General features: G+C 41.3%; 1 protein-coding gene across 1 annotated transcript in view; it reads left to right on the top strand.

Annotated features, from left to right (window-relative positions):
* Nucleotides 1-27,940, top strand: part of ARHGAP26 (Rho GTPase activating protein 26) — a 432,059-nt gene that overhangs the window by 134,412 nt on the left and 269,707 nt on the right. The window contains exons 8-10 of the mRNA XM_086716387.1: nt 852-981; nt 4,873-4,973; nt 11,352-11,446. Coding sequence (XP_086572513.1) covers nt 852-981; nt 4,873-4,973; nt 11,352-11,446 — 326 coding nt within the window. The remainder of the gene's footprint in view (nt 1-851; nt 982-4,872; nt 4,974-11,351; nt 11,447-27,940) is intronic.

Here is a 27,940-nt window from a genome sequence, read left to right as displayed (position 1 = left end):
GAGAGGGCAGCAGACCCCTCCAGGAGAAATTGAGCTATGAGGCCTCAGTCAGTGCCCTGGGGCACCCTGGCGCTGGCATGGACCTTCAGAGTGTGGGGAAAAAAAGAAAGGGTGCCAGGCTTGGGACCCCTTCCCCCTTTGCCCCTAGCCTTGACTAGTGCTGGGGTGCAGATTACCTTGAGTGAAGCAGCTCCCTTTTCAGGAGGGGACCATCTATGAACCATTAGCAAGTAATATTCCCTATAGCTGGAGAAGTAAGTTCTTCTGTCTTGAAGGGGACTCTGAAGACCATTTCCTGTGAGCCGCTTGAATCAGAATCCCTTGGGATGCTTATTTATTTTTTTTTAATTTTTTAAACTTTTATTTATTTTTGAAATAGAGAGACAATGTGAGTGGAGGAGGAGCAGAGAGAGGGAGACACAGAATCTGAAGGCTCTGAGCTGTCAGCACAGATGCTGATGCGGGGCTCGAACTCACAAACCGTGAGATCTTGACCTGAGCCAAAGTCGGACGCTTAACCAGCTGAGCCACCCAGGCACCCCTGGGATGCTTATTTAAAATGCACATTTCTGGGTCCAGAGGTATTTAATTAATCTTTAGGGGTGAGGCCTGGACATTTGCATTTTCTCCATATTTTCCAGGTGATTTTGATGGTCTTGAGCATTTGAGAGTCATTCTGGTATAGGACTTTAAGGTCAATGGGTATTTCTTGAAAGTATTTGCCTAATTTCTAGGTGGCTGACTGTTACCTGGTTTTCGATCTGAAGGCTCACTAGGTTGATGTTTTGAATTGTTACTGTTGGGAATAAGGTTTCATTTCTTTGATGTAAATAAAATTCCTTTCATCCTAGACAAGAAACCGCTTCGAAGGTACCAGGTCAGAAGTGGAATCACTGATGAAAAAGATGAAGGAGAATCCCCTTGAGCACAAGACCATCAGTCCCTACACCATGGAAGGGTACCTGTATGTTCAGGAGAAACGTGAGTGCCAGTGATGAACCATAGCTTGGGTTACACTCACGCCTTTTAGCCATGATGTGGAGGGTGTACCTAGTAGTGCCTGGCCTAGAGCAGTGGTTCTGTAATTATAGATTTGGGTGAATGAAGGTAGCTTATAGTTGGGCTTTTTAAGGAAGAGATGTTCATAAGGTCTTGTCCACCTCCAAATGCTGTGTTCTTTGTTCTTTATTACTGGGAATTCCCTTGGGGACCTGGAATTCAGTGAGTCCCTGTGATGGTTTTTTTTTTTCTCCGTAGTGTCAAGCTTGAGGTCTCTGCACACTTAGCATGGGTTTATCATCACACGTTTGGCATAGAGGCTTTGAAATGGCCTTGTATGCTAGACCTTATTTTCTATCAGCTGTCCTATCTTTGGGTGGATTTAATATGGAGTGATTTTGTTTACTTCAAGATTGGTTTCAGCAAGGACCACATAGTCATGACTTAGGCCCTCTCCTTCCTCTCTTCAACTGCTGTCATCTCAGCACTGAAATTTTATGAAAAGTAGAAACACAAGCTTACTCCAAGAGGTAGGAAGAGAAATCCATTGTCCTGCCGATGAGATGTCAAGGAAAGAAATGCCAGGTGCTGCTAATCCAGACTTTTCTGTGATGCCTCACAAACTCCTGCACTAGGCCTGGGGAGAGGCTTTTTTGACAGGGCTATGCTTTGAGGGTAGCACTTTCAGACTTAGCTTACAAAGTGGTAGAGATGAGAGAAGGTGATTTTTTTTTTTTTTCCTTCAATGGATAGTTACCTAGTCTGCCCTACTTTTTCAGTTGAGCATGTTACTCCTTTCAGAGATTTGCTGGTTTTGTGCTCTTTACTGCCCTTCTGTTGTCTGAGTGCGAAGCAACTGTCTTTACTCCTAGAAGCTTCCTGATGGAACAGAACACTTGATTTCATTGATTATTTTAGTCAGTGATTCCTCAAAAATTTCCTTGGGCTTCAAATTGTTGCCTGGCCATAGTGGGGGCAGTCGTGGGGTTTGAGGTTGGAGGCGTTGGCCGTCATGAGGGTTTTATTACAGGGATGAGCTTGTTGAGGTTTTAACAGATGGAGGGTACTGTAGTGGGGTTTTGTGTAGGCCTCAATGTAAGGTGATAGCTTTTTTGCCCAATGAGGAGATCCATCCCAAAAAGTTTAAGGTCATCTTGAATATGTGTCCACTTGTAATACTTAATTTATTAATACTGTTCCCCTATATATATGAATTTGGCATTCTCACATTTGTTACCCAATTTTATTCAAACACCTCACATGCTTTTTGAAACATGAATGTCTTCATTAGAGCTAGATTTTAATTCTCTAACACATTAGTCCAGAGCATACCAATGGGATACAGCTGTTTTCATTTGCAAGTTTTGGTAACTTACCACTTAGAAATTTGAAACTTAGAGAAAAATTACAAGAAGAGTATAAAGAAACCCCATATGCCCTTTATCCATATGCATGAATTTTTACCTTTTTCCCACAGTTCTCTCTTTCTTTTTCTTTGTGGGTATGTGTACACGTGTCACAGTCAGAGACACACATTTCCGTTTTTTCTGAACCTTTTGAGAACAGGTTGCATAGCTCATGCTCCTTTACTTTAGAGTACACTTTTTAAAAATAAGGATTTTATTTTATGTAGCCACAGTATAGTTACCATGTCCAGCAGTTAACAGTGATAAGATATTTAATGCAAATGATAGTTCATATTCCAATTTTGTCAATTGTCCCTGACATTAGCCCTTTAAAGCATTTTCTTTTCCTTCTGTGTAGATACGATTTTGTACTGCACTTACTTGTGACCATTTTAGACTCCTTTATTCTGTAACAAGTGCCTCAGCTTTTCTTTGTCTTTCATGACATTGACATTTTTGAAGAATATAGGCCAGTTCTTTTCTAGAATTTTCTTCGCTGTGGGTTTGTCTGTTTCCCGATAATTAGATTCAGGTTAGGTGTCCCTTGTCAAATGGTGTTCTTCTCTGGGTCCCACATCCAGGGGCACAGGATGGCCATCTGCCCCTCAGTGGTGATGTTGTTTTTGGTCACTCAGTCAAGGTATTATTTGGTTTATCCACTATACAGTCACTATTTTTCCCTCGTAGCTAATTAACAGTCTATGGGGAGACCCTTCTCCTCATCAAACTTTGCCCTCTGTAGACTTAGCATCTGTCGGCAATTCTTGCCTACATGATTGTTACTGTGTTGGTTGCAAAGTGGTGATTGCTCAGCTCTGGCACTCTCTCCACATTTATTGGTTGCCATTTTGTACTATAAGCAAGTGACTCCCTCCGTGTCTCATTCTCTCCTTTCCTTTCCCATCCATCTGTCCATCTTTTTTAAAAAAATGTTTTTTTTTTTTTAATGTTTGTTTATTTTTGAGAGAGACAGAGACAGAGCACGGGTGGGGGAGGGGCAGAGAGAGAAGGAGGCACAGAATTTGAAACAGCCTCCAGGCTCTGAACTGTCAGCACAGAGCCTGACGCGGGCTTGAACTCAGGAGCTGCGAGATCATGACCTGAGCCGAAGTCAGACACTTAACTGACTGAGCCACCCAGGTGCCCCTTTAAAAAAAATTTTTTTTAAATGTATGTTTATTTACTTAGAGCATGTGAGTGTGGGAGGGGCAGAGAGAAAGAAAGAGAGAATCCTAAGCAGACGTCACAGTGTCAGTGTGGAGCCCGACATGGGGCTTAATCCTATGAATGTGAAATCATGACCTGAGCTGAAATCAAGAGTTGGATGCTCAACCTCCTGAGCCACCCAGGTGCCCCTAGCCATCTTTCTATTGTCAGAATGGACTTAAGGATTTCTCATCTATTCAGTAGGCTAAATCTATTACTGGCCTTACTTGCTTGGATGCTCAAAGTGTTTCTAAGATAGAGCGCTTTTGGAATCTTTGTGTTGTGCTATCACTGGAATTTTCTCTAAGCCACAAAAATAAATGACAATGGTTGGTATTTTTGTCTTTGATGCTTCAATGTAGGCACTTACTATATTGCTTTTTATTTTTTAGTTTACTAATTGACATTTCACACTTGAAATGGGCGCTGATACTCTAAAAAATAATTACTAAATCTTTGTTAAATCTCATGTTATTCTTTTAAACGAAAAACAACCCATTTCTGCTCTGTGATCTCCAGGAGCCTGTCAGGCTAGTGTTGACTGAGGACCTTGGAGGCTAATAATGCTAATTATGCCTTCTTCCTCTAATAATATTTTTAATTAAAAATAAAGTAATTGGCTGACCACCAGGGAAAATCGAGGACTGTCAGGATTTGACTGTGAGGCATGTCTGCCTTTCCTGAGGGACAGTATTGAGGGACAGACCTCTCACATTACTTTGGGGTATTTATAGTCCCTCCCATTTACATCTCTGTGTCAGAGTTGGCCTGTCTGCTTGAGTTCTGCTAAAGTACAAATGAGGGGTTTGGCAGTAGGTCAGAATCCATGTATGTCTTTGCAGAGACTCGCAGAGCAGCTGTGGGAAGCATGAAGTCGTCATAGCAGATGGGGACAGTGACAGGCACTCTGAGGAGCTCTTCTGTTCTTTCCTCAGTCATCTTAATCCTGTCAACAGAAAGGAAATGTCAAGTGGAGATTAATGATGGGAAAGTGAATTAATTTCCCCAGGGAACCTCTCCTTCCCTTATATTTTAAGACTCATTGGATGCAGCATTTAGTGGGAAACGGTCTTCCTTGGCCCCTGGGGAAAGCCCTGGGTCATTTCCAGTTCCAGCCTGTAGGATCAGATTTCTTCCTCTTCCAGTATATTGCTCCTAGAAACAGTTGAAGGGGAGATGAGCATTGTGGGTTATGGGTTGTGTGTGTTTCCAGTATGCACTGGACACATGGAGACGCTTCATGGAAAATGTTACCTTGCAGGGCACTTTGGAACTTCTTGGGTGAAGCACTACTGTACCTATCAACGGGATTCCAAACAAATCACCATGGTACCATTTGACCAAAAGTCAGGAGGAAAGGGGGTAAGTTCATTTTTTTAATTTCATGCTTGATTTGCTTGGCTAACATAGGTTGATTATAATGCTAGTGTTAAGTAACATCTTCGATACTGCACTGTAATTGTCTTTTTTAAAAAAATTTCTAATTGAAGTATAATGTATAGTGTTAAATTAGTTTTGGGTACGTAATGTAATGATTTAACAGTTCTATATATTACTCAGTGCTCATCACAATAACTGTACTCTTAACCCCCCTTATTCCACCCATGTCCCCACTACCCTCTCCTATGGTAACCACCAGTCCTTCATATTTAAGAGTCTGCTTTTTTTGTCCATCTTTTTTTTAATTTTCTTTGTTGGTTCATTTGTCTCTTAAATGGCACATGGGAGTGAAATCCTATGGTGTTTGTCTTATTCTGACTTACTTCACTTAGCATTATAGCCTCTAGATCTATCCATGTTGTGGCCAGTGGGAAGATCTCATTCTTTTTCATGGCTGAGTAATATTCCTGTCTCTCTCTGTCTATCTGTCTGTCTGTCTGTCTACCTACCTACCTACCTATCTCTCACATCTTCTGTAGCCATGTGTCTATCACTTGGTTGCTTCCATATTTTGGTTATTGTAAATAATACTGCAGAAAGTAGGTGTATATATCTTTTTGTATTTTGTATCGGTATTTGTTTTCTTTGGGTAAATACCCAGTAGTGGAATTGCTAGATCATATGGTAACTCTACTTTTAGTTTTGTGAGGAAATGTCCATACTGTTTTCCACAGTGCCTATAGTAATTTGCATTCCCACCAGCAGTGCACAGGGGTTCCTTTTTCTCCACATTCTCACCAACCATTGTAATTTCTTGTCTTTTTTTTACCTTAGTCATTCTGAGAGGTGTGAGGTGATATGTAATTGTGGTTTTGATTTGTATTTCCCTGATGATGAGCGATGTTGAGCATCTCTACATGTGTCTGCTACCCATTTGTGTGTCTTGTTTGGAAAGAGTATCTGTTTGGGTCTTCTGCCCATTTTTCAGTAAGATTGTTTATTTTGTGTTGAGTTACAGAAGTTCTTCAAATATTTTGGATATTAGCCCCCTATCAGTTACATGATTGGCAGATACTTTCCCCCATTCAGTAGGTTGCCTTATTTTGTTGGTGGTTTTCTTTGCTGTGCAAAGGCTTTTTATTGTGTTATAGTCCCAATAGTTTAATTTTCCTTCTATTACTCCTGCTTGAGGAGACATAGAAAAATGTTTCTGTGGCAAATGATGAAGAAATTACTGCCTATGTTTTCTTCTAGAAATTTCATGGTTTCCTGTCTCACATTTAGGTCTTTAATTCATTTTGAGTTTATTTTTATGTATGGTGTAAGAAAGTGGTCCCGTTTCTTTTGCATGTAGCTGTCCAGTTCTCCCAGCACCATTTGTTGAAGAGACACCATTTCCCCATTGTATATTTTTGCCTCCTTTGTTGTAGATTACTTGATCATATAGATGTGGGTTTATTTCTGACCTCTGTAAATCTTGTTCCATTGATCCATAATGTCTCTTTTTGTGCCTGTACCATACTGTTTTGATTACTGCAGCTTTGTAGTATATCTTGAAATTGGAGATTGTGATAGCTCAAACTTTGTTCCTTTTTCTTACCATTGCTTTGCGGTAATTTTCTTAATTTTTTACATAATAGTTCCAGGAGGAATGGTACCCTAGACGGTAATTAAAGCAAGACGATTATTTTTAGCTTTAAGTTGTATTAGGAACAGAAACTAAGAAAGATTCTTGTATTTCATATGCATTCAGTATTAAGTATGTCAAATGTGTTTGGAGGCTAAAAATTCTTGGATGGGTTTGTCCTGTGAAGCTGGTGGATATCGCTCTTACCTGATACAAAGAGAGCTGCCAGTTGGTGGGTGTGAGTGTTGCGATTATCTGTTGCTGTGGAGCAGATGACCAAAAAATTTAGCAACTCTTAAAACTACACGAGTCATTTTAGTATTTCTCACAGATTCTGTGGGTCAGGAATTGGGCTCAGGGTTTCTCAGGTGGTTTAATCAGATGGTTGGGGCTGGAACAGTGAGGGTTTGAAGCTGCTGAAGGCTGGTCAGCCATGGCTCTCTTCCTTTCTTCTGATCTCCTTCTTCCTCCCCTTCTCTGTTTCCCTCCTGCTCTGGATAGTCTCAGGGCCTGTCCATCTGGTCTCTCCATGGGAGATAGTTTGGGTTTCCTCACAGCTTGGTGGCCTCAGGGCAGCTCAAGGTGTCAAGAGGGAATATTCCAGCACGAAAGCTGAGACCCCATGTAGCCTCAGAAGTCATATAGCCTTCCTTTTGCTCTGTTGGTTGAAGCAGTCACAGAAGCCCCCCCCAAGCCCACTCACTTTAACTGGGGGAGGATGCAGAGTCACACCCTGTGACTTGAGGCTCCTGTGGCAGAGAGATACTCTTGGAGCTGGCTCTGGTCCTCACATGCCCTACAGTCACTGCTGTGGAGCTCTCTGCTGTGCTCCGGCCTTTGTTCTTTCCTCCCAGCTTGCTCACTGCAGCCTGAATGCATTTCCTCTTCCGGTGATCCATTTTTTTCTCTGGCTGCTCTTAATGTCTTCTGTTTTTTCCTTTTGGTATTGGACATTTCATTATGATGGTCTTATGTGTGACTTTTTCCCCCACTCTGTTGTACTTGGGAATTTGGGGCCTTTCTGTATTTGGGGATTGGTGTCTTTCAGTAACTTTGAGAAATTCTTATCAATTATCACTTCGAATTTTGCCTCCTCCCCATATCTCCTTCTGGACATAACTCCTTTGGGAGATAGCTAAATATTTTTAAGACAAGTATTTATATTTTTCATCTGTTCGAATCTTCAGACTCCATTTAGCATAACTTCTCTGTTTCTGTAGTTTAAGTAATTTTTAAGCTGTTTCCAATATATTGATAAATGAGTCTTCGGTAATAAGCATGCCATCTCTGGTCCTCTGTGTGGTTCATTATGGTACCATGTGTTGGGTGTGTGTGTGGGGGGTGGGGCGGGGGGTGCTTTACAGAGACCAAGAGCACCCACCATCTTTGAAATTGGACTGCCAGGCTCAGTAACATTAGATGCATTTGTCAAGAGTGTTAGTCACTCTGCCAGGCTGCCTTCTTGCTGTCTACCACTTTGAATTTTTCTTCCTGGCTTTCTTTTACTTGGGCCACAATACAGGAATTTATCAGCATCTCTTTTTCTTCCATGTATTATAGCAAAAAAAAAAAAATCCCAAGCCCTATTAATGTTTCCAGTCAGGGGTAGAGTACTCTCAGGAAAACAACATCGTTCAAATAGAGAAACATAAAGAAATGATAGAATCGGAAGTGATAGTAGGCACCAGTCATTAGTTGTGCCCTAGTTTTCATGCAATGGAAATAGAGTTAGACTCACTTTCTTGGGTTGAGCCATGTTCCTTTTCTAATTCTGTCTTTCTAGAAATGAGCTTCACTCAATTATTCTCTCTCAGTCTTTATTTTGGGGCCTTTTACCTTGTGCTTTTCTAAAGGTTAAAAGAAGAACTAACTCCCTCGTGTTTGGTCTTATCCCACTTGAAAGTGAATCTAGAGGCCAGTAATGGTAGATGTTTGGGACTCCTAAGTCTTTTTTTTTTTTTTTTTTTTTTAATTTTTTTTTTAACATTTATTTATTTTTGAGACAGAGAGAGAGAGAGCATGAATAGGGGAGGGTCAGAGGAAGAGAGAGACATAGAATCTGAAACAGGCTCCAGGCTCTGAACTGTCAGCACAGAGCCCGACGCGGGGCTCGAACCCACAGACCGCGAGATCATGACCTGAACTGAAGTCGGATGGTTACCGACTGAGCCACCCAGGCACAGATCTTGGAACAGATCTTGACACGTGATGAGTTCTGTATTAGGGGGTTGATATACAGTAATTATTTTTCCTAATCATTCCTTAAGTTTATTTTACATTTTTCTGAGTCCTTGTATTGTCCTGTATTATCCTGTTTGATCCAGTTTTCTCCTTCATAAAGGAGGAAATGGCGGTCCAGAAGAGAAAATGATTTATAAAGCCATACAAGTCCTGAGGTACAGAGCCAATACTCAGACCCTGATTCTGGAGTCTGCATCTCTTGAGTCAGAGTGGCTGCTGCTAATATTAGTAATAATCATAATCATAATCATAGAAAAAAATATATAAAACAGTAGCTTTCCATGATGTCACTCTATTTCCTCAGCTTTAGGGTAGAGGGAATATGAAGACTGGCTGTCTAGAGGTGATCGCATCTCCATTTGTACAGGAGAATCATGTGGCATCTTCCATATATGTGTTTGTACAAAGCTCTCTTAGGAGGTGGAGGCAGACTTAAAATGGATAATGTGGTGTTTGTTTTTGTTTTCGTTTTTTTCCTAACGGGCTTTTTTATTCCCCTTTCTTCACTTTGCTGTCTATTTTATTTGCATTATTTTTCTTTAAAAGTCCCTGCTTTTTTCTTAGTTTTAGGCCACTAGATGTTCCATCATCTTGGAGACCAGACCCTCTGTGTGGTGAAACAGAAGTCTCCTGTATCCTAGCCTCTGAGATGAGGCCGCTCTCCGTGTGAGGTTTGGGGCGGCCCAGAGCTGACCTTGTCCATTCCCTTGCTTGAACCCCCTCATTATTTTTCCTGTGCTCTCAGGATAAGGACCACAATCTGCATAATGTGGCTTTTGATTCCTTTATACTCTTTCTCATGCCGCTTTGCCTCTCACTCTGGGATTCAGCCATACTGCCTAGCTTTAAATTCCTCCCAGGCCCATGGACCCTGACCACAGGCCTTTACATCCGCTGTTCTCTATTCCCAAAGTAGATAGTAGATGGAAGGCTTGTGACTTTCCATAAACTGTCTCTTGCTAGGTCTTCTGTGTTTTATGTGGTATTGTGATACTAGAGGGTGGTTAAGTTTTACCATATGCAGTCACATTTTCTATTTCAACAGACTAGACAAGTTTGCTAATTTTTCCTCTTGTTGAGAGAAAAAGATTGGCAAGGGCAAGAGGAACATGAATACTAAATTCTTTTTTTTTTTTTTTTAATTTTATTTACTTTCAGAGAGAGAGAGAGAGAGAGAGCAGGCACAGGCCAGGGGAGGGGGAGAGGGAGAGAGAGAATCCCAAGCAGGCTCTGTGCTCTCAGTGCAATGCCTGAAGCAGGGCTTGACCCCACGACTGTGAGATCAAGACCTGAGTTGATACCTAAGAACCAGATGCTTAACTGACGGAACCAACCCGGTGCCCCAAGGAACCTGAAATTCTTATGTGGAAAAAAGAAAAGAAATCAGGGATAGAAACCCCTCTGTTTTTAGGCAATAAGAGAGCACTATGCAATGAAACTGTTAGATTCCATTTGTACAGTGAGATAATACCCAGCGGTAAAAAGAAACAAACTCTTGATTCGTACAACAGCATAACGTGAATCGCAGAAGAATTGTGCCAAGTCAAAGAAGTCAAAAATAAAAGGGCACATACTGTGTGATTCACTTTATATAAAATTATATAGGGCATGCAAACTAATTTGTATGATGGAAAGCAGATTCAGTTTTTGCCTGAGGGTAGATAGACTAGGTGGAGGGATAGAATTCAAAAACACAAGGAAACTTTTGGGGGTGATGGAAATGTTCATTAGCTTGATTGTGGTGTTGATTTTATGGATGTATACAGATGTTAAAACTCATAAATGGACACATACAGTTGGTTATACATTAGTTATACCTCTATAAAGCTGTTAAAACCCATTTATTGAGCACTTACTCTGTCCTTGGGCCGGTTTGTTCTCTGGGTACACAGGAATCAGTAAAAACTGATAGTCCCTGCTGTCAGGGAGCTTAGAGTCTAATGAGGAGGGAGACATGATTGGGGTCATTGCCCACATCAACGGACAATTCCAGCTATGATCAGTGTTGTGAGGGAGACAAAGTACATGGTGTATGTGAACATGTCTTGGGGATATTTGACCTGGTCCAGGAAGGCTTTCCTGAAAAAATGATGACTGACTCAAGACCATAGAAACTCAGAGTCAGGAGGAGGCCTGCAGGCCATCTTGTGTAACCCTTTTCAAACCTGTAAATTAACTCAGCCTCAAATATTATCAGCAAGAGTTTATCCAGCAGGGGTTGATGCTGTACCATCATGATGTGCTAGAAGTGAACTAAAACTAGAGATATTTCATGTTAAGTATAACATGGTTTACAGGTTTTAGATGCATGAAGCTGTTAGCTGAGGGAGAGTTTTGGATCAATATTCCACCTTCGTATGGTCGTGAACACTCAGGCTTGAGAAGATGGAGTGATTGCTCTCGTTGGTGTGATGTATTTGTGGTACCCTGCAGAGGCACAGAGCATAGCCCATGTCCAGGCCTCATCGTGATAGTCTGTGTGCTCCCAACAGGGAGAAGATGAATCTGTCATCCTGAAATCCTGCACACGGCGGAAAACAGACTCTATCGAGAAGAGGTTTTGCTTTGACGTAGAAGCAGTAGACAGGTGAGTAGCTGTCACATTTTGCTCAGGAACAAAAACTATTGAATTTGGATTTTTTACTTTTTCCATTCAGTCAGAGCTTTTCTGTCCTCCAATCCCACCCTCCCCCTCCTTCTCCACCCTGCTGCAAATTGCTGCTCCACCCTGCTGCAATTTGGAGCAGACCTCAGGCCACTTGCTGGTCTGCAAGGATCAGTATAGCTTTCCCGCTTGTAGGTACAGTGCTGAGCCTCTGCTTTGGTTTGCTTTAACATTAGGGGTTTCCTGAGAAGGAATGGGTGTTATTTCTTAAGAGGTTGAGTCGGTGTTTAAAGAAAACTGTTTAGCATGACTATATGAGCTATTTAAGATTTTACTTTAAAACATATTTACTTTTTTTAATTTAAAAAATGGTTCAAGGGGCGCCTGGGTGGCGCAGTCGGTTAAGCGTCCGACTTCAGCCAGGTCACGATCTCGCGGTCCGTGAGTTCGAGCCCTGCGTCGGGCTCTGGGCTGATGGCTCAGAGCCTGGAGCCTGTTTCTGATTCTGTGTCTCCCTCTCTCTCTGCTCCTCCCCCGTTCATGCTCTGTCTCTCTCTGTCCCAAAAATAAATAAACGTTGAAAAAAAAAAATTAAAAAATGGTTCAAAAGGAATTGGGTGAGGTGAAGGGTGGAACAAGTTGTACTCAGCTAAAAAAAAAAACAAAAAACAACAGACAGCTTTCAGCTGTAGCATTTCACCAACCACTGTGTGTATGTGCCTGGGAAAGATGGCAAACCCCTTGTGAAATCACTTTTTGCAGAGGGAGCTGTGCATTGTATTCCTCAATATATATGGAGTCTCATTAAGTTGTACCATTTCATGGTGTTAAGCTAGTTTGACAACATTCCAGTTCTTTGAAACACTTTACTTGGCAACAGGTTAATTCTTTGAGTGAAAGCCACGTGCTAAGCTTTTTTGTGCTATCTGTTCAAGATCAGCAGTGCCAGCATCGAAGATCCTTGAATCTCAGCATGAGTCTCCTCTAATGCCATTTAGTTTCTCCCCTTTATTTAAACCCACCCACCCATCCACGCCCCCCCCCCCCCCCCCCCACACACACACACACACAAACACATACACCATCTTGTCAGGCCAGTACTTCTTGCCCTTTCTTGAACGTTTATCTCTGGCCACTCTTTCCTGATCCTATAAGATGCAGAGACTGAGTACCTTGTGGGGTGTTGGCAGTTGGGAATGCCTTCTTGTGGCATGATGTCTCCCTGTGCTGTGACTGCTTGGAGGTTGTTAGAGCTCCCATGGAGGGAACATGTCCTTTTAGCTTTAATCACAAGATCATGGAAACTCACCTCATCTCTTCAGCACTTAGTCATTACACATGGGCTTGGGCTTTCACGTTAGGCAACTGGGGTCTAAATTTGGACTTGGCTGCTTCATAGCCATGTGACTTTCAGCTAACTACTTAATCTCTCAGGGCCGTGATTTCCTTACCTGGAAAATGAAGATGGTAATAGTACCTAGTTCCTAGAATTGTAAGGATTCGTGGAGATAATGCTCGGAAAATGCTTGGCAGGCTGGCAAATAATAAATGCTCAGCAAATTGTTATTTGTTAATTAGTTTGTCCCACGTGTTCACCAGACTTGATTATTTTGTAAGGTTAGACTCTAAATGCTGAGAAGTAAACAAATTATGTTTGTTTCATGTTATGTTCATGCTTCATGTTATGAAGAAAAGAGAGTATCCCCAGTACTGGATACCCCAGTATCCCTGTGTTTGGGGATGTGGGTGGGGAGGGTTGCATGGGGATGTAGGTTGAACTAGGGTAGCAAAGGGGAATTGCAAAATGTCTACCTCACACCAAAACTGGATTCTTGGTTTTAAACAAATCCTAACTCAGGATGCTTTAAGCGCGTGTGTGCTCTCTGTTCTTAGCGTGGAATCTAAGGGAATTCCTATTGTTGGCCTCTGTGACAGAGGCGGAGAAGATGTGTGTGTTTAGAAGCAGAGTTAGTTGTTTGCCTTGCCAACTGTTGTTTCTAGAGACTGCATCTCTTCGCATGGTTATTTGGAAAAGGGTGTGCCTCCCACAGTGGCTGTCCCTTAGAGTGAAAATCAGCTCAGAGATGATTTCCGAAGCTTCATGCTTTCCTGTTTTCTGCTTCAGAAGTCTTCACAGAAGTTTTGGCGAGTTGCTCTTTAGGCAATTAAAACTCAGCGTGGTGCCTCTGTCTCATTTCCACCTTTCCAACGCTTCCTACCATCTTTCCCCTTTATTATCCCCTTAAAAGCTTTGCATGTCCCAGTTAAAAGCTGAGAGCAAATGTGTCACATTGAAGATACTGAGTGGGTTTGGGAAGTGGATTTATCTTAAGCTTCTGTCTCTGGTTCCCTTAGGATGACATGGAAGGGTTTTGTTTGTAGTTCGGAAAGAGGCTGCTAAATCTCCTTTTAGTAAGCAGGAGGTGAGTGGATAGTTCTGTTGTATTGTTTAAATTTAACACTTTCTGTATATTATGGTGTCGGGACACCTTAAAAACCTTCCTGACTGGGGATAGACTTTCCCTTCCAGAGCTAGCCAACTCTTAGAGATAGCAAAGGTCGCAGCCTGGAACATGCCATTGACATGAAAATGAACCAGCCCACAGCCATGCCTCTTCCCTTAATCCCCAGGAGGCAATATTTCTCTGCTTTAATCATCTGAGTTCCAGGTACCAGGCAAGGAAGGATACTCCTCTAGCTTAGACCCCCCTGAAGTTATTCCTACTCGTCAGTAAGCTCTTGCCCCCTTCCCTGCTTTGCCTTTCCCTTGGCAACTCCAGTAACAGCCACTACCTAGGTGTGGCCACCTGACAGTCACCTAAAATAACACAAAACATGTATGAAACACCTTGTATGTGTTCTATATAGGTCATCATCTTTGATGCCAAAGATTAGGTTACAGTTTCGCAGCGTTTTCCTTACCTATCCTGTTGTGACTCCAATGTCATTCTGCATTTTCCTTAACCCATCCAGAAGGGGACTAAGGAGAGAAGGAAAAGCATTTCCATGGATTTCTTAGCTGCATTCCTGGCAACTCTGCCCATTGTTCTGTCTTCTGGAAGATTCTTACACCTTAGTTTTTCCCCAGTGCATTTTAGCCAGGAGATGATTCTGCTGTCTTTCCAATCTGTGCCTTCCACAGATTTTCACCTGTACCTGAATGGCTAGAGAGATAGAGGGGTAAAATGCAAGTTTAGCACTTAGGAAATGTGGAAGGAAAAGAGGAGATGGTTGTATTTATAAACGTTTATGTACTGGCAATTAAGGTTTTACTCTACTAAGATACACATAAATGCTGAAGTAGTAGTTTTTGACCTAGAATGTACGATGTGTTGGGTTTTTAGGGTCATATACTTCTACCTTTTAGGCTTAGTGCTGATAGTTCATGTTATTTTCTATCAGAGGCTATAGCCTTTAGGAAGTGATATTCCAGGAGGTCAGCATCTTTGAGTTGATTATGTCAGCATGTCTTACTGTGTGGTGAGAACCACCTGTGCCCAGCATCCTTGGGGGTGCTTGTTAGAACTACAGCTTTTTGTAATAATCAAAAGAGTATGGTACTGGCACAAAAACAGACACTCAGATCAATGAAAAGAATGGAGAACCCAGAAATGGACCCCACAAACATATGGCCAACTAATCTTTGACAAAGCAGGAAAGAATATCCAATGGAACAAAGACGGTCTCTTCAGCAAGTGGTACTGGGAAAACTGGACAGCGACATGCAGAAGAATGAACCTGGACCACTTTCTTACACCAGACACAAAAATAACCTCAAAATGGATGAAGGACCTCATCATAAGACAGGAAGCCATCAAAATCCTCGAGGAGAAAACAGGCAACAACCTCTTTGACCTCGGCCACAGTAACTTCTTACTCACCACGTCTCCAGGGGCAAGGGAAACCAAAACAAAAATGAACTTTTGAGACCTCATCAAGATAGAAAGCTTCTGTATGGCAAAGGAAACAATCAGCAAAACTAAAAGGCAACTGACGGAATGGGAGAAGATAATTGCAAATGACAAATCGGATAAAGGGTTAGTATCCAAAATCCATAAAGAACTTATCAAACTCAACACCCAAAAAACAAATAATCCAGGAAAGAAATGGGCAAAAAACATAAATAGTTGATTTTCTAAAGAAGACATCCAGATGGCTAAAAGACACTTGAAAAAATGCTCAACATCACTCATCATCAGGGAAATACAAATCAAAACCACAATGAGATACCACCTCACACCTGTCAGAATGACTAAAATTAACAACTCAGGAAACCTCAGATGCTGGCCAGGATGCAGAGAAAGAGGATCTCTTTTGCACTGCTGGTGGGAATGCAAACTGGTGTAGCCACTCTGGAAAACAGTATGGAGGTTCCTCAAAAAATTAAAAATAGAACTACCCTATGACTCAGCAATTGCATTACTTGGTATTTATCTAAAGGATACAGGTGTGCTATTTCGAAGGGCACATGCATCCCAATGTTTATAGCAGTGCTATTGATAACATCCAACGTATGGAAAGAGCCCAAATGTCCATCGACAGATGAATGGATAAAGAAGATGTGGTGTGTATATATATACCATTTGTATATATGTACCATATGTATATATACACAAGCAAAATTAGAGAATGACTTCACTTGTGGAATTTAAGATACAGAACAGATGAACATAAGGGAAGGCAAGCAAAAATAATATAAAAACAAGGAGGGGGACAAAACATAAGAGACTCTTAAATACGGACAACAGAGGGTTACTGAAGGGGTTGTGGGTGGGGGCATGGGCTAAATGGACAAGGGGCATTAAGGAAGACACTTGTTGGGATGAGCACTGGGTGTTACACATAGGGGATGAACCACTGGATTCTACTCCTGAAATCATTATTGCACTATATGCTAACTAACTGGCATGTAAATTTAAAAAAACCAACCAACCAACCAACCAACAACAAACAAAAAAACACTACAGCTTCTAGGCCTCTGCCCCAGATCTACATAGTCTGACTCTATGGGAGAGGGACTCTGAAATCCACTTTTGGAACAAGCTCTTCATTTGTCCTTTATTTTTACTCATAATTAGTACATTAAACACCATATCACAGTACAGTTTTTTTCACAGTGTATAAAAATGGTTCCTTATTAGAAATACTGTAACAAGGAACAGTAGTGAAAGAAAACAGAAAACCAGAAAACTCAAGCTCCTTTACCGAGGAGCTTTATTCTTACCCCTAGAGAGGAGAATATAGCTAGATGACCAGGAAAAAGCAACCACAACAACCACAGTAAAACTCACTTTTTAAGTTCAAGATGGAGGAGGGGTGAGGGAACTAGCAGTAAGAGAACATTTTCTGGAAATTGAACGCCATTCATACATGTCTCCTGTAATCCTCACGATAGTCCAAGGAGGACTGTATTCCATTAATCCCTGTTACTGATGGGAAATCTGCGGTTTAGAGGTGTGAGTCTTCACCAAGGCTCAGGAGGGAATTGAACTGATGTGTATAGGAGCTCAATGCAGGGCACCTTGCCTCAAAACTGAGGGTATTTTAGAAATGCTTTCCAGTGATAAGCCCAGTGCTGTCAGTACTTGGGTTTCAGAGACCCTGCTGTGTGTTCAACTTCCTGGCTGTGAAATCTGAGAAGTGCTTTCTCACTGTAATCACTTGCACGCGGCATCATAAACAAATGGATGAACTCAAGTTGCAAACTAGCTTCTGTTCTTATATTTGCTACCTTGTGACCTTCAGAAAATCCTCACATGGCTAATACTTTAAATAGGCAATGCAGATAGCACAGGCTGGGCACATGCACACAGGTGTTCCATGAGTGCTTGTTTTTTTGGTATACCTCTTCTCCCTTTTAAGATGACATTCATTTCTCTTTATTGTGGGAGACTAACATGAGTAAGAAATCATAGTGACAATGCCATTTATCAATTAATTTCATTGGATCATAATACAATGCTGTCAGTTTGCTCATCCTCAAATTCTGATGAAAAGGGGTTAGTGTCTGACATTTGTCTTAAAGGAAGCTGTATTGTGACTCTGGCTCATGAAAAGCTTGAAATCAAATTAACTGTTAATTCAGAGCTATAGGATTTAGAACTATAGTTCTTGAACTGTATGTTAGAGACTGTCTATAAACCAAATACATTTCAGAAATCTGCTTTTAATTCTTCTATCTAATTGTTTTTCCTTTGGTATTTCTTTTTTTAATTTTTTTTTTTCAACGTTTATTTATTTTTGGGACAGAGAGAGACAGAGCATGAACGGGCGAGGGGCAGAGAGAGAGAGGGAGACACAGAATCGGAAACAGGCTCCAGGCTCTGAGCCATCAGCCCAGAGCCCGATGCGGGGCTCGAACTCACCGACCGCGAGATCGTGACCTGGCTGAAGTCGGACGCTTAACCGACTGCGCCACCCAGGCGCCCCTTTCCTTTGGTATTTCAACTAGGCCTGTAGTCTCTTCTCAGTATCTTAGAACCTTCTATATTGACTTCATATGGTTACATAATTCCACATAATTACATCTTATCTATCCCTTATTCTCTAGTGCCTGCCTCTGATGCCGTTTTTCAGAACTAGTTTTCAGACCCAAGAGTTTGTTGAGGACCCTTGACTATTCTGAGTAAATATTTCACAGGCTGATATTAGTTTCTCATGTCTTTGGCTTTCCTTTGTAAGGGTTTTATTGTTACCAACACTGAGAAGTTACTGTTAGTAGAAATTCTTGAGTCTTTCTTCAGTTATGAAGTGAAAACCTGCTTAGATCAAGATATTATGTCTGTTAAATCAATGTGATACTGGTTTGATTTTTCCCTTCTGGTGGTGTTTTAAAGTTGAATTTCAGGACTCATTAAGACTGTAATAGGACTTTAAATGAGTGTGTAGCACTTGGAGTAGTTGTAGGCTATTGCCACAACATGGTACAAAGAGCAGTATTTTCTTACTTTCTTAGAAGATAGTTACTATGAGTTGAATTGTGTACTTCCCAATTCACATGTGGAAGTTCTAATTCCCAGTATCTAAAAATTAAAATTATTTGGAAATAGGGTCTTTACAGGGGTAATCAAATTAAAGTGAGGTCATTAGGGTGGGCCCTAATCCCCTATGACCGATGTCCTTATAAAAAGGAGTAATTTGGACAGTGAGACAGATAGGCACACAGGGAGAAAACCATGCAAACATGAAGGCAGAGATAGGGGCGATGTGTCTTCAAGGCAAGGAATGGCAAAGATTGGCCAGGAAACACCAGAAGCTAGTAGAGAGGCATGGAGAGGATTCTCCTTCACATACCTCAGAAGGAACCCTGCTAACTACTTGCTCTTGAACTTGACAGCCTCTAAACGTATGAGAGGCTGGATTTCTTGTTGGGGTGTAACCCAATTTGTGGTACTTTGTTACAGCAGTCCTAGCAAATGAACACAGTATTGAATAGGGAGGACCTCCCTCAATCAAGCAGCAGCAACAATATCCCTGACAGCCTTTTAGATGGATGGCCCAACAAACACCTGTTGAATAATCCAACTGGCAAGGAGCCTCACTTCACAAACAGCATATTGACATAAATTATCTTCCTTGTTTTGGCTATTCTTGAAGGTAGCCTAAGCTTTTGTGAGCTTTACAAAAATCATTCTTCCTTATATCACAATAAAGAAGCCCTGTTTGGTTTACCTTGCCATGGCACCGAGTACTTGAAGGTTTATATTTTGTATTGGTTGATCGAACAAAGACTAGATTTATCACTTTTTCCCCTTAAACTGTGTCAGCTCTTTTTGAGGGAGTTCAGTGTAAAGTCCCTGGATAGAAATGGGATTCCATCTAAAAGTAGTTGTTACTAATACTTGCCAATCGATGCCTCACTTTAGTCACTTTGAATAATTGACTCCACCATGCAGCATCCTATTGCAATTACTAAGCAAAAGTAGAGAAAATATTTGTTCAAACTAAAGGATCATGGTGGCAATCTTCTCCCAGCATCCCTGGATTTGTTTATTTTTAAGAAATTTCTCACAGATGTGACACATGGATATTTTCTCCCATATGTTTTCCAGGAGGAGCCACTAAACCATATGGAAAATAATAGAAACAAAAGTCTTCATTGTGATGTACTAAATCAGTGTAGTCTCTTGAGGGGCGTTGTTTATACTTGGGGAAAGGAAACAATTAGAATGCTTTATTTTTTCCAGGACTAGCTGACTCCAACAGGAGTTAATATGTTTGAAAACATTATGTAGGGTACTAAGTGCCCCCTTCCCGCTATTGACATGGGGGCCAAGATGAGCTTAGTCCTTGCCTTCACAGAGCTTACCTTTGATTGTAGAATGGGCACACACAAACACACACCCATACGCACTTACTCACGCAACTACAGGTATAAACTGGGGTGTTGAGTGTTCCAACAAACTTGGAGGACCAGAAAGCTGTAGGAAAATGTAACAAACACAGGGACTTAATCCCTCTGTTCTTACAGAGATTGATGGCATGACTAGAATATTCTGAATCCATTCCTTATCTCCTTCCCTCCTTCCTTCCCTCCCTCATTTATTAAGCACTACTATATGCTGGCGAATTTACTGACTGTGAAGTTAGAAAGTTTACTGAGGCACTCTGAATCTAATGGACTTTACTTTTTAAAAGCCATCACCTGATTTTTCTTCCAAACCAAACCTGAAGCCCTCCTTTTGCAAGCTTTCACAAATAAGGTGAAGAAAGACCTCTTTTCTCTGTCCAGCACCAACCTGGCATGCCATACCCATTATCAACTCTGCCGTCTTCCCACTGTATGTACTGCGTATTTGAACAGCGTATGAGCTTTTCATGGTAATGCTTGGATGGTTGTTTAATTAGGTAAGTTCTATATACCTCTTTTCAAGTCTCAATTTGAGTGTCTGTAATTTCCTTACTGCGTCATTTCATACAGCTCTAATACAGTACTATGTGCTTGTGGTTGTTTATTTTGTTTCTTATGGAAAATGCAATTTTTGAGCTAGATCATTTTGTTCTTTTCTTTGGGACTTTGGTGAACTATTGTGTGTGAGACTACAGGAGCTTAATCACGTTAGTTGCTATTTAAATTAAAACGTGAGCACGTACTTACATAATGTGCTTTTAATATAGGTAGGATGAAACAAATTCCATGAAAATGAAAGGTTGGTAAAGTAAGAATAGTGGAGGCTTAGAAGATTTATGGAAGGTCTGAAAAATCTACCCACGCCCTCTAATCAGTTACCACCCTTATTTCAAGGATGTTTTTATGGCAGGGTGCACGATGCAGGTAAAAGATGCATGGAGCCTTCACTTTCAATTTAGGGCCTCCCCCTTAACTAGCTCTGTGACTGCACGAGGTCTTGGGCTACCTCTTAAGATGGGGTGAGTCATACTTCCCTTGAAGGCTTCTTGTGAAGATGGAATGCAGTGATACTCCTCCCTGATGCTGTCCTGTGTCAGAGAAAGTTGTGCTTTTGGATTTTTTTCTCTCCCCCCAAACCTGGGAATTCATTGTTCTTAGGTTGAACCTTTACTTTGGAGGATGTTTATTGGAGCTTGTTTTTTCCATTTTGATGTTGTTTCTTTTCTTACAGTGTCATGATTTTTCAAGTCCTCTATAAAGTAAGAGTGAATGCAGATGCGTTCAGTGTATATGTGCAAAGGGGTTGGTGGGGGAAGATTCCTTTTTCAAATTATGTATGTGTTAACCTGTTACTTCTATATATTCCCTATAAAAGATAAACCGTTTTTATGCCTTTCCCTACAGTTTCTTATCTCAAAAAGGAACTATCCTAATGTTAAATAGTACTTTTGCTTCTAATTTCGTATGTGTCCTGTGTGCCTGAACTTGTTTGCATGTCTTGGTGAGGTTGCATGAATAAGATGGTGCGTGTTTTCCTAAAAGGATCATATTATGTAACAGACTTGCTACAGTGTTAAGCCTCTAGATGGCAGTTTTGTATATTTATTAGTAACTATTAAGAAGGTCCATTTGAAAATTAGCTGTCCTATATACATTGACAATTAGGAGTCAGCAGGGTGTGTGTGTGTGTGTGTGTGTGTGTGTGTGTGTGTGTGTGTGTGCGCGCACGCACATGCAAGTGCTATAGAAGAAATGATGTGACTTACTCCTTAAAGGAGAGGTTTTCTAAATGACTCATTCTTTGGAAATCCTTCCTCCCACCCTTTTGTGATGGATCATTTCATACCCGCTTCCCTGCAAAAGCAGGCATGCTCAGTCCAACCTCTGTTAAAACATTACATTTTACCTTGCTTTCTAAATGAAAAACGTCAGGCTCTTTGCTTCAGGGACGGCTTATTTGAGGATGATGAAGAAAACACATGGGTGATTTAGGCTGTCTGTCCGGTGTTTGCTGAGCCCCAGGCAGATCCGCTTTCCCTTCTTGGTGCAGTGCGCCTTTATCTTTTCCAACAGATGAACCTCTTTTTCCTGGTTTCAGATTTCCCCTCCCCTCCCCTCCCCTCCTCATCCCTTGTTTGAAATAATATTTGATTTTTGCCTTCCTGGTGGTTGGATTAGAGTGCTGGTCTCAGTACCACTGACATTTCAGAGAGGAAATGGCTTTTCCTTCCTCAGAGGGTGTTCTCCTCTAACTTCCATGACTTGGGTGGAGGTAGACTGGAGGGAAATAATGTGCTTTCTGGATTGCTTCTTGGCCATTCTGTAAAGTAAACTAGTTGAGAAGTTCTTGGAGTCTTTAAAACTGAGGCAGTTTGAACTTGCCATCGAGTGATCTTACTCCTCTTCCTTTTTGTACACGAAGAGAGTGTTTACTGTTTGATTCTGGCTTAAGTGAGAACGGGTTGTGGTGGTTCATGGATTTGGTGGAGGGAGACTGGGGCAACCTTATTTCTAGGCTTCTGTGTACTGAAATTTGATGTTTTACTAATGGTGAATGCCAGTTCATTAGCCAACTTCTAAATATAAAGTGAGTTTTGTTTTTTAAGAATCTAAACCAGAATGTTGCTGTTAAATAAATCTAAGGAGAGGAAAGAACTCAGTCAGTAAATTCCACTTATTTACATTTCTATTCATTATGAACAAGAATAGTAAAACTGAAAAATTGGTAAATGAAGTAATAAATTTTTTGAATTAGAATGTTTTTTCAATTTGTTATCAATAGTGGTAACAAGTATTTTCGTTCTCCCTGAGTCTTAATCATTGTGGCGATTAATAATGCTTTCTTCTGCTTGGTGTTAACATTTGCTTATGCCTATGTTACCTAGCATCATGGCTGGCCCGTAATAGGTAATCAGTATCTGTTTCTTTGGGACCATGCAGTTTAATGTGCCAAAGATTTCTTTCTGTGGGCTTCCTGATGTTACCACCACTCTCCCTTAAAATAAAAAAGTAGGGAGCACCTGGGTGGCTCAGTCAGTTGAGCATCTGACTTCGGCTCAGGTCATGATGTCGCAGTCCATGAGTTCGAGCCCTGCATCCAGGTTTGTGCTGATAGCTTGGAGCCTAGAGCCTGCTTCAGATTCTGTGACTCCCTCTCTGTCTCTCTGCCCCTCCCCCGCTGGTTCTCTGTCTCAAAAATAAATGATAAAAACATCAAAAAAATAAAAAAGTAGGAAATTATCTGATATGATTGCAGTATTTACTCTTGAGAGACGCTAATTATTTTAGGATCTTTCCTCTGAAGAGGCCAGTGCTATAGGCCGTACTAGGTTATAATTCATGCGTTATTGAAAGGATCTGATCGTTTCTAAATTGATGAGAAGCCTGCTTCCGAAAACTTGGTCAGGTGTGTGTGTGTGTGTGTGTGTGTGTTACCCCTCTTTCCTTTCCTGCGCTTAAGGAGCTGGTTACCATGGATCCCAGGGCACATACACTGCATACACATGGAGGCAATATAGTACTGTGGTTATACATGGGTTTGCCTTCAGAGTCAGCACGTTGAGGCTTTGTCACTTACTGGTGGTGTGACATTTTACAATATTTTGAGTCTCAATTTTTTAAAGAGGTATAATGATAATACCTACTTCATATAGTTGTTATTATGAAGGACAAATGATAACGCAAGTGAAGTCTTTAGTACAGGACTTGGCCCTTGGTAAATACTCGGTACGTATCAGCCACAGTTAATGGGCCCCCAGTTTGCAACTTCTGGTTTCTTTCTCACTTTTTCTGTTTCTTCCTATAACCTGCTCAGGTTGTGGTGGCGTATTCTTTTCACGCAGAAGGATCTGTAGTGCATAAGAACTTTCAGTGGGTCATTAGTGCATTTACAGTTGTGCAGATTCATAACTTTTTATCGCTAAGTAGATGAATGTTGGCCTCCAGGGATGACACAGGGTACTGAGTATTGGGAAGAAGAGGAAGTAGCCCATGTTTCTCCTTTTTTTTAAGTTTGTTTATTTTTAGAGAGGGATAGCATGTGCAAAGCACACGAGCTTGGGTGGGACCGAAAGAGAGGGAGAGAGAGAATCCCAAACAGGCTCTGCACTGGCAGTGTGTAGCCTGATACGGGGCTCAAACTTACAGCACCCTTAGATCATGACCTGAGCTGAGATCAATACTTAACCGAGACACCTAGGTGCCCCTGTTTGTCCTTTTTTTTTTTTTTTTTTTTGAAGATCTGGAGATGCTCTGTTGAATTTGTGAGATGAATCAAGAATACAGAAACACATTGTTGTTGGTTCTAGTGCATGAGATGACTTTATATTATGCCATGATAACCTGGGGTGAAGCTCAGGGACAGAGGCAGAGGAAGTCAGTCATAGACACTAGAAGTTGCAGATTGGTGGTCTACAGACATGTTTGGTTTGGTTTGAGTACTGTTTGAGGCAACATTTTGAAGCTGGAAAAATCTGTTAATATTGATCCCCCTTCCCATGTGCCAGCTGTTGATAGAGCTGAATGGTGGATGCCTCCTTTATTTTTTTTAAATCTTTTTCATGTTTGTTTATTTTGAGAGAGAGACAAAGTATGAGTGGGGGAGGGGCAGAGAGCAAGGGAGACAAAGAATGTGAAGCAGGGTTCAGGCTCTGAGCTGTCAGCACAGAGCCCCATGCAAGGCTTGAACCCATGAACTGTGAGATCATGACCTGAGCCAAAGTCAGAGGCTTAATTGACCGAGATATTTAGGTGCCCGGGGGGATGCCTCTTTTAGGTGACGCTTGTGCTCTTTACTTTGCTGCAGTCTCCACCATGCCCCGCTGTTTCACTGTGATGACAGGTGACAGCTGCCACTTTGCATTGCACTGTTATCTTTCCCACAGAAGGCAAATATTTCCTTTGTTCCTTTGATTCTATCAAAAAAGTAAATGTGCAAAAGAAAAAAAAAGGGCTGCATGGTATGAGGAAAGTGAGACTGAGCCTGTTTTCCCTGGGGCAGTAAATACTTTTTTATTCAATTTCACTCCCTTTTGCCTACTTGCCTGTTGGCTATAGACATTTGAGTGTGTAATTTTATGGACAAGAAAGAAATGTCATTCTCTAAGGTTATTTGGCATGACTTTGGCCGTATCTTTGTGTCAATGAAGATGTACTGAACCTTAAACCCGTGTAATGGTCCAGGAATGGTTGGGGCCTGTTTTCCCAGTGGCATGTGAGAAGCAGTGTGTTTTCACCTGTGGATGGCAGCCTATTTTTCCAAGCCTTCACCAGTCCCTGTCGTCCTGTCTAAGCATAGAGGCTTCAAACACAGGCTGAGGGAATGTGTGTTTCTGTGGGTGCCACAGCCCTTCTTTCACTCTGAACTTGACTTTTACATGAGTCTTGTTGTGTGGATGCAAGCTGGGGAATGAGTTCTTGCCAACAGAATACTTAGAGTCTTAGGAATGGGTAACCCCTAGATCTTTGGAGGTTGATTTAGAAAGAACAGTACTATTAGACTCTGTGTGTGTTTGTTTCGGTGGGGTGGAGTTAGTAACAGCATTTCCTTGTCCAGTAGGAAGTAGTGGAATTGCCAAGCCCCTGAGATCACTATTGTTGACTCAGATTCAGGAATCAGATTAGAGCAGGAAAGCTGTTGAGTGGCCCTGGAATCAGGGCTGGTTGAGTTTCTGCTTGCTCTCTGCTGCTGAGGAGGCTGTGAGCTAACATGAGTGGTCCCACCTCCTGGATGTGGCAGTAAAGGGTGTCCTGTTCTCCATGGGCTCTTTCTGGAGGCCAGAATTGAAGGGGATATGGTGCTGGGGCACAGTTTGCCCTGTGACAGATGAGTAACCATTTTCTGCATCTCCTCCCCAGTCGTGTGACAGGTGGAGTGCCAGCTTAGAAAAAATTGCAGATACTTGTTCACAGTTCTCAAGCTGATAAAGATAGAGCACTAACCAAGGATTTATTCAGAGTGAAAATGAGGTGCCATATCTTAAGTAGTATTTTAGGATTGAGCTGTAGAAAGGATTGCAGGTCCTTTGTTACTTCTCCCAGCTAGGGAGCAGAGGGAGCTCCTTGGCAGATTTTCTAGAATTTGCTAAAGACCCCTTCTTTGTCCTTATCAATTATATGACATTAATCCCAAAAGGGGGAAGCAGGCCACTTTGATGCTTTTACTCTGGAGGAAAAAGGAAATGGCCATGATGTCAGAGCCTGTGTGTCACTGCAGCCCCTGGCCTGGCTGGCTTTGTGGTAGAGGTGTGATTTTCAGTGCTGTGTGTGAGTTTTTTAGGGGTGGGGTCCTGTGTAGCAGAAGCACCTGTGGCTGGTTTCTTTTCCTTTTTTAAACTATATACATACACCTGCCCTTCTCCCTCTGTAATTTTGACCCTTGTGCACACTTGACATCTTTTTCACTCCACCCCCCACCTCCATTTAGCCCAGTTATAACAACTAATTTTTGGAGCGTTTACCGCGTGTCTGACACTTTGAAATGCTTTATGAATATTTCACTTCGCCTTCATAACAACCGGATGAAGTAGATACTTTTTAAATCTACATTGTAAAGACTAGCATAGAGTAGTTCAGTCAGTTGTCCGCTAGGCGCTTATATCGGTATGAAGCACCACAGTCAGGGGAAGCGAGCCTAAGTTAGTAATGACAAGTACTCTTTCTTTGGTATTTAAAACCTTTTTTTTTTTTTTAATTGAGTTGTAATCACAGTTAGATGCACAGATCTTAATTCTATATCTCTATAACTCCCCACCCAACATCCTTACCTATGTAACCACCCAGATCAAGTTACAGAACATAGCAGTCACATCGGAAGGTTTCTTTCCAGTGTGCTCCTTCCTTTCCCCCAAGATGAAATCACTGTTCTGAATTCTGTCACCATAGATGACTTTCACTAGTGTTTGAACATCATATCAATGGAATTATACTGTTAGTAGTCTTTTGTGTTTGGATTGTTTCATTATTATGTGTATAAGGTTCATTCATTTTGTTGAGTGTACCTAGTGGTCATTCTTTTTTATTGTTGTGTGGTGTTCCCTTGTTTAAACATAAACAATTTACTTTCCTAGATGGATATTTGAATGTTTTGTTGTTGTGAAACTTGACCATTATGAATAAAACTGAGTTCTTGAATGTGTCTTTTGGTAGGCTTATATGCGCTCATTTATCTTGGATGTATAAGTACAGGTAGAAATGCTAGGTCATAGAACAGGTGTATGTTTAGTATTAGTGGATAATGCCAGAAAGGTTTTATCAATTTTCTCTCTAGCAGTGTATGAGAGTTGTAGTGGCTTTGCATTCTTGCCACTACTTGGTATTGGTGGTCTTCTGAATGCTCTCCATCTGTTATATTTCATTGTGGTTTCAGTTGCATTTCCTTGAAGAGACATCATGTTGGGCCCTATTTCTTACACTTGTTGGCCTTTTTTTTTTTTTTTTTTTTTTTTGGTCCTTCCTGAAGTGCCTCTTCAAGTCTTTTATCCATTTTGTTAATTGGGTTCATTTTTTCTTATTTGTTGGCATTCTTTACATATTTTGGTTAAGAGTCTCACTGAAGATACAAACCACAAACATCCCTTTCTCTGTAGTTTGCCTTTTCACTCTTTTAATGTTACCTTTTTATGATGAAAATTATTCATTTTGGTGAAGTCGAGGTGTCTCATTTTTTTTCTCCTTTACGATTAGTGCTTTTTATGGTCTTTAAAAAGAAGTCCTCACCTTTCCATCTCTTGAGAATGTTAAGGCATAAAAAAATGTGGAGAACCACTGCTGTAGAAAGGAGCCACCGTCACATTGGCCACCATCATATTCTTGTTTTGGATTGGCTGTTTGAGTGGTATTCTAGTGGTGATCATATTTATGAGATCCTTTAGGTTTTACAGAGCCCTTTATTGTTTGATATTATTTGATGCCATGCAGGAGCTCACTCTGATGCTTAAGGAAGGGCCTAGTCCTTTTTGATGACAGAGGACTTGGGTGGTCAATATTAGCTCACTGTGGCCTAGGGCACCTTCACATTTGCTGTGGTCTTGCGTGCAAGGAAGAAGCAGCAGACTGCTGGGTTCAGATCCTGGTTCTGGGACTGTGGACAAAGTACTTAACCTTTTTGACCCTTGGTTTTTTCATCT

This window comes from Puma concolor, chromosome A1 (assembly GCF_028749965.1).
Source record: "Puma concolor isolate L17-30 chromosome A1, mPumCon1.1.hap2, whole genome shotgun sequence".
Classification (NCBI taxonomy): Eukaryota; Metazoa; Chordata; class Mammalia; order Carnivora; family Felidae; genus Puma; species Puma concolor.
The sequence above is the reverse complement of the archived record's forward strand: the minus strand, read 5'-3'. Positions and strand labels throughout refer to the sequence as shown.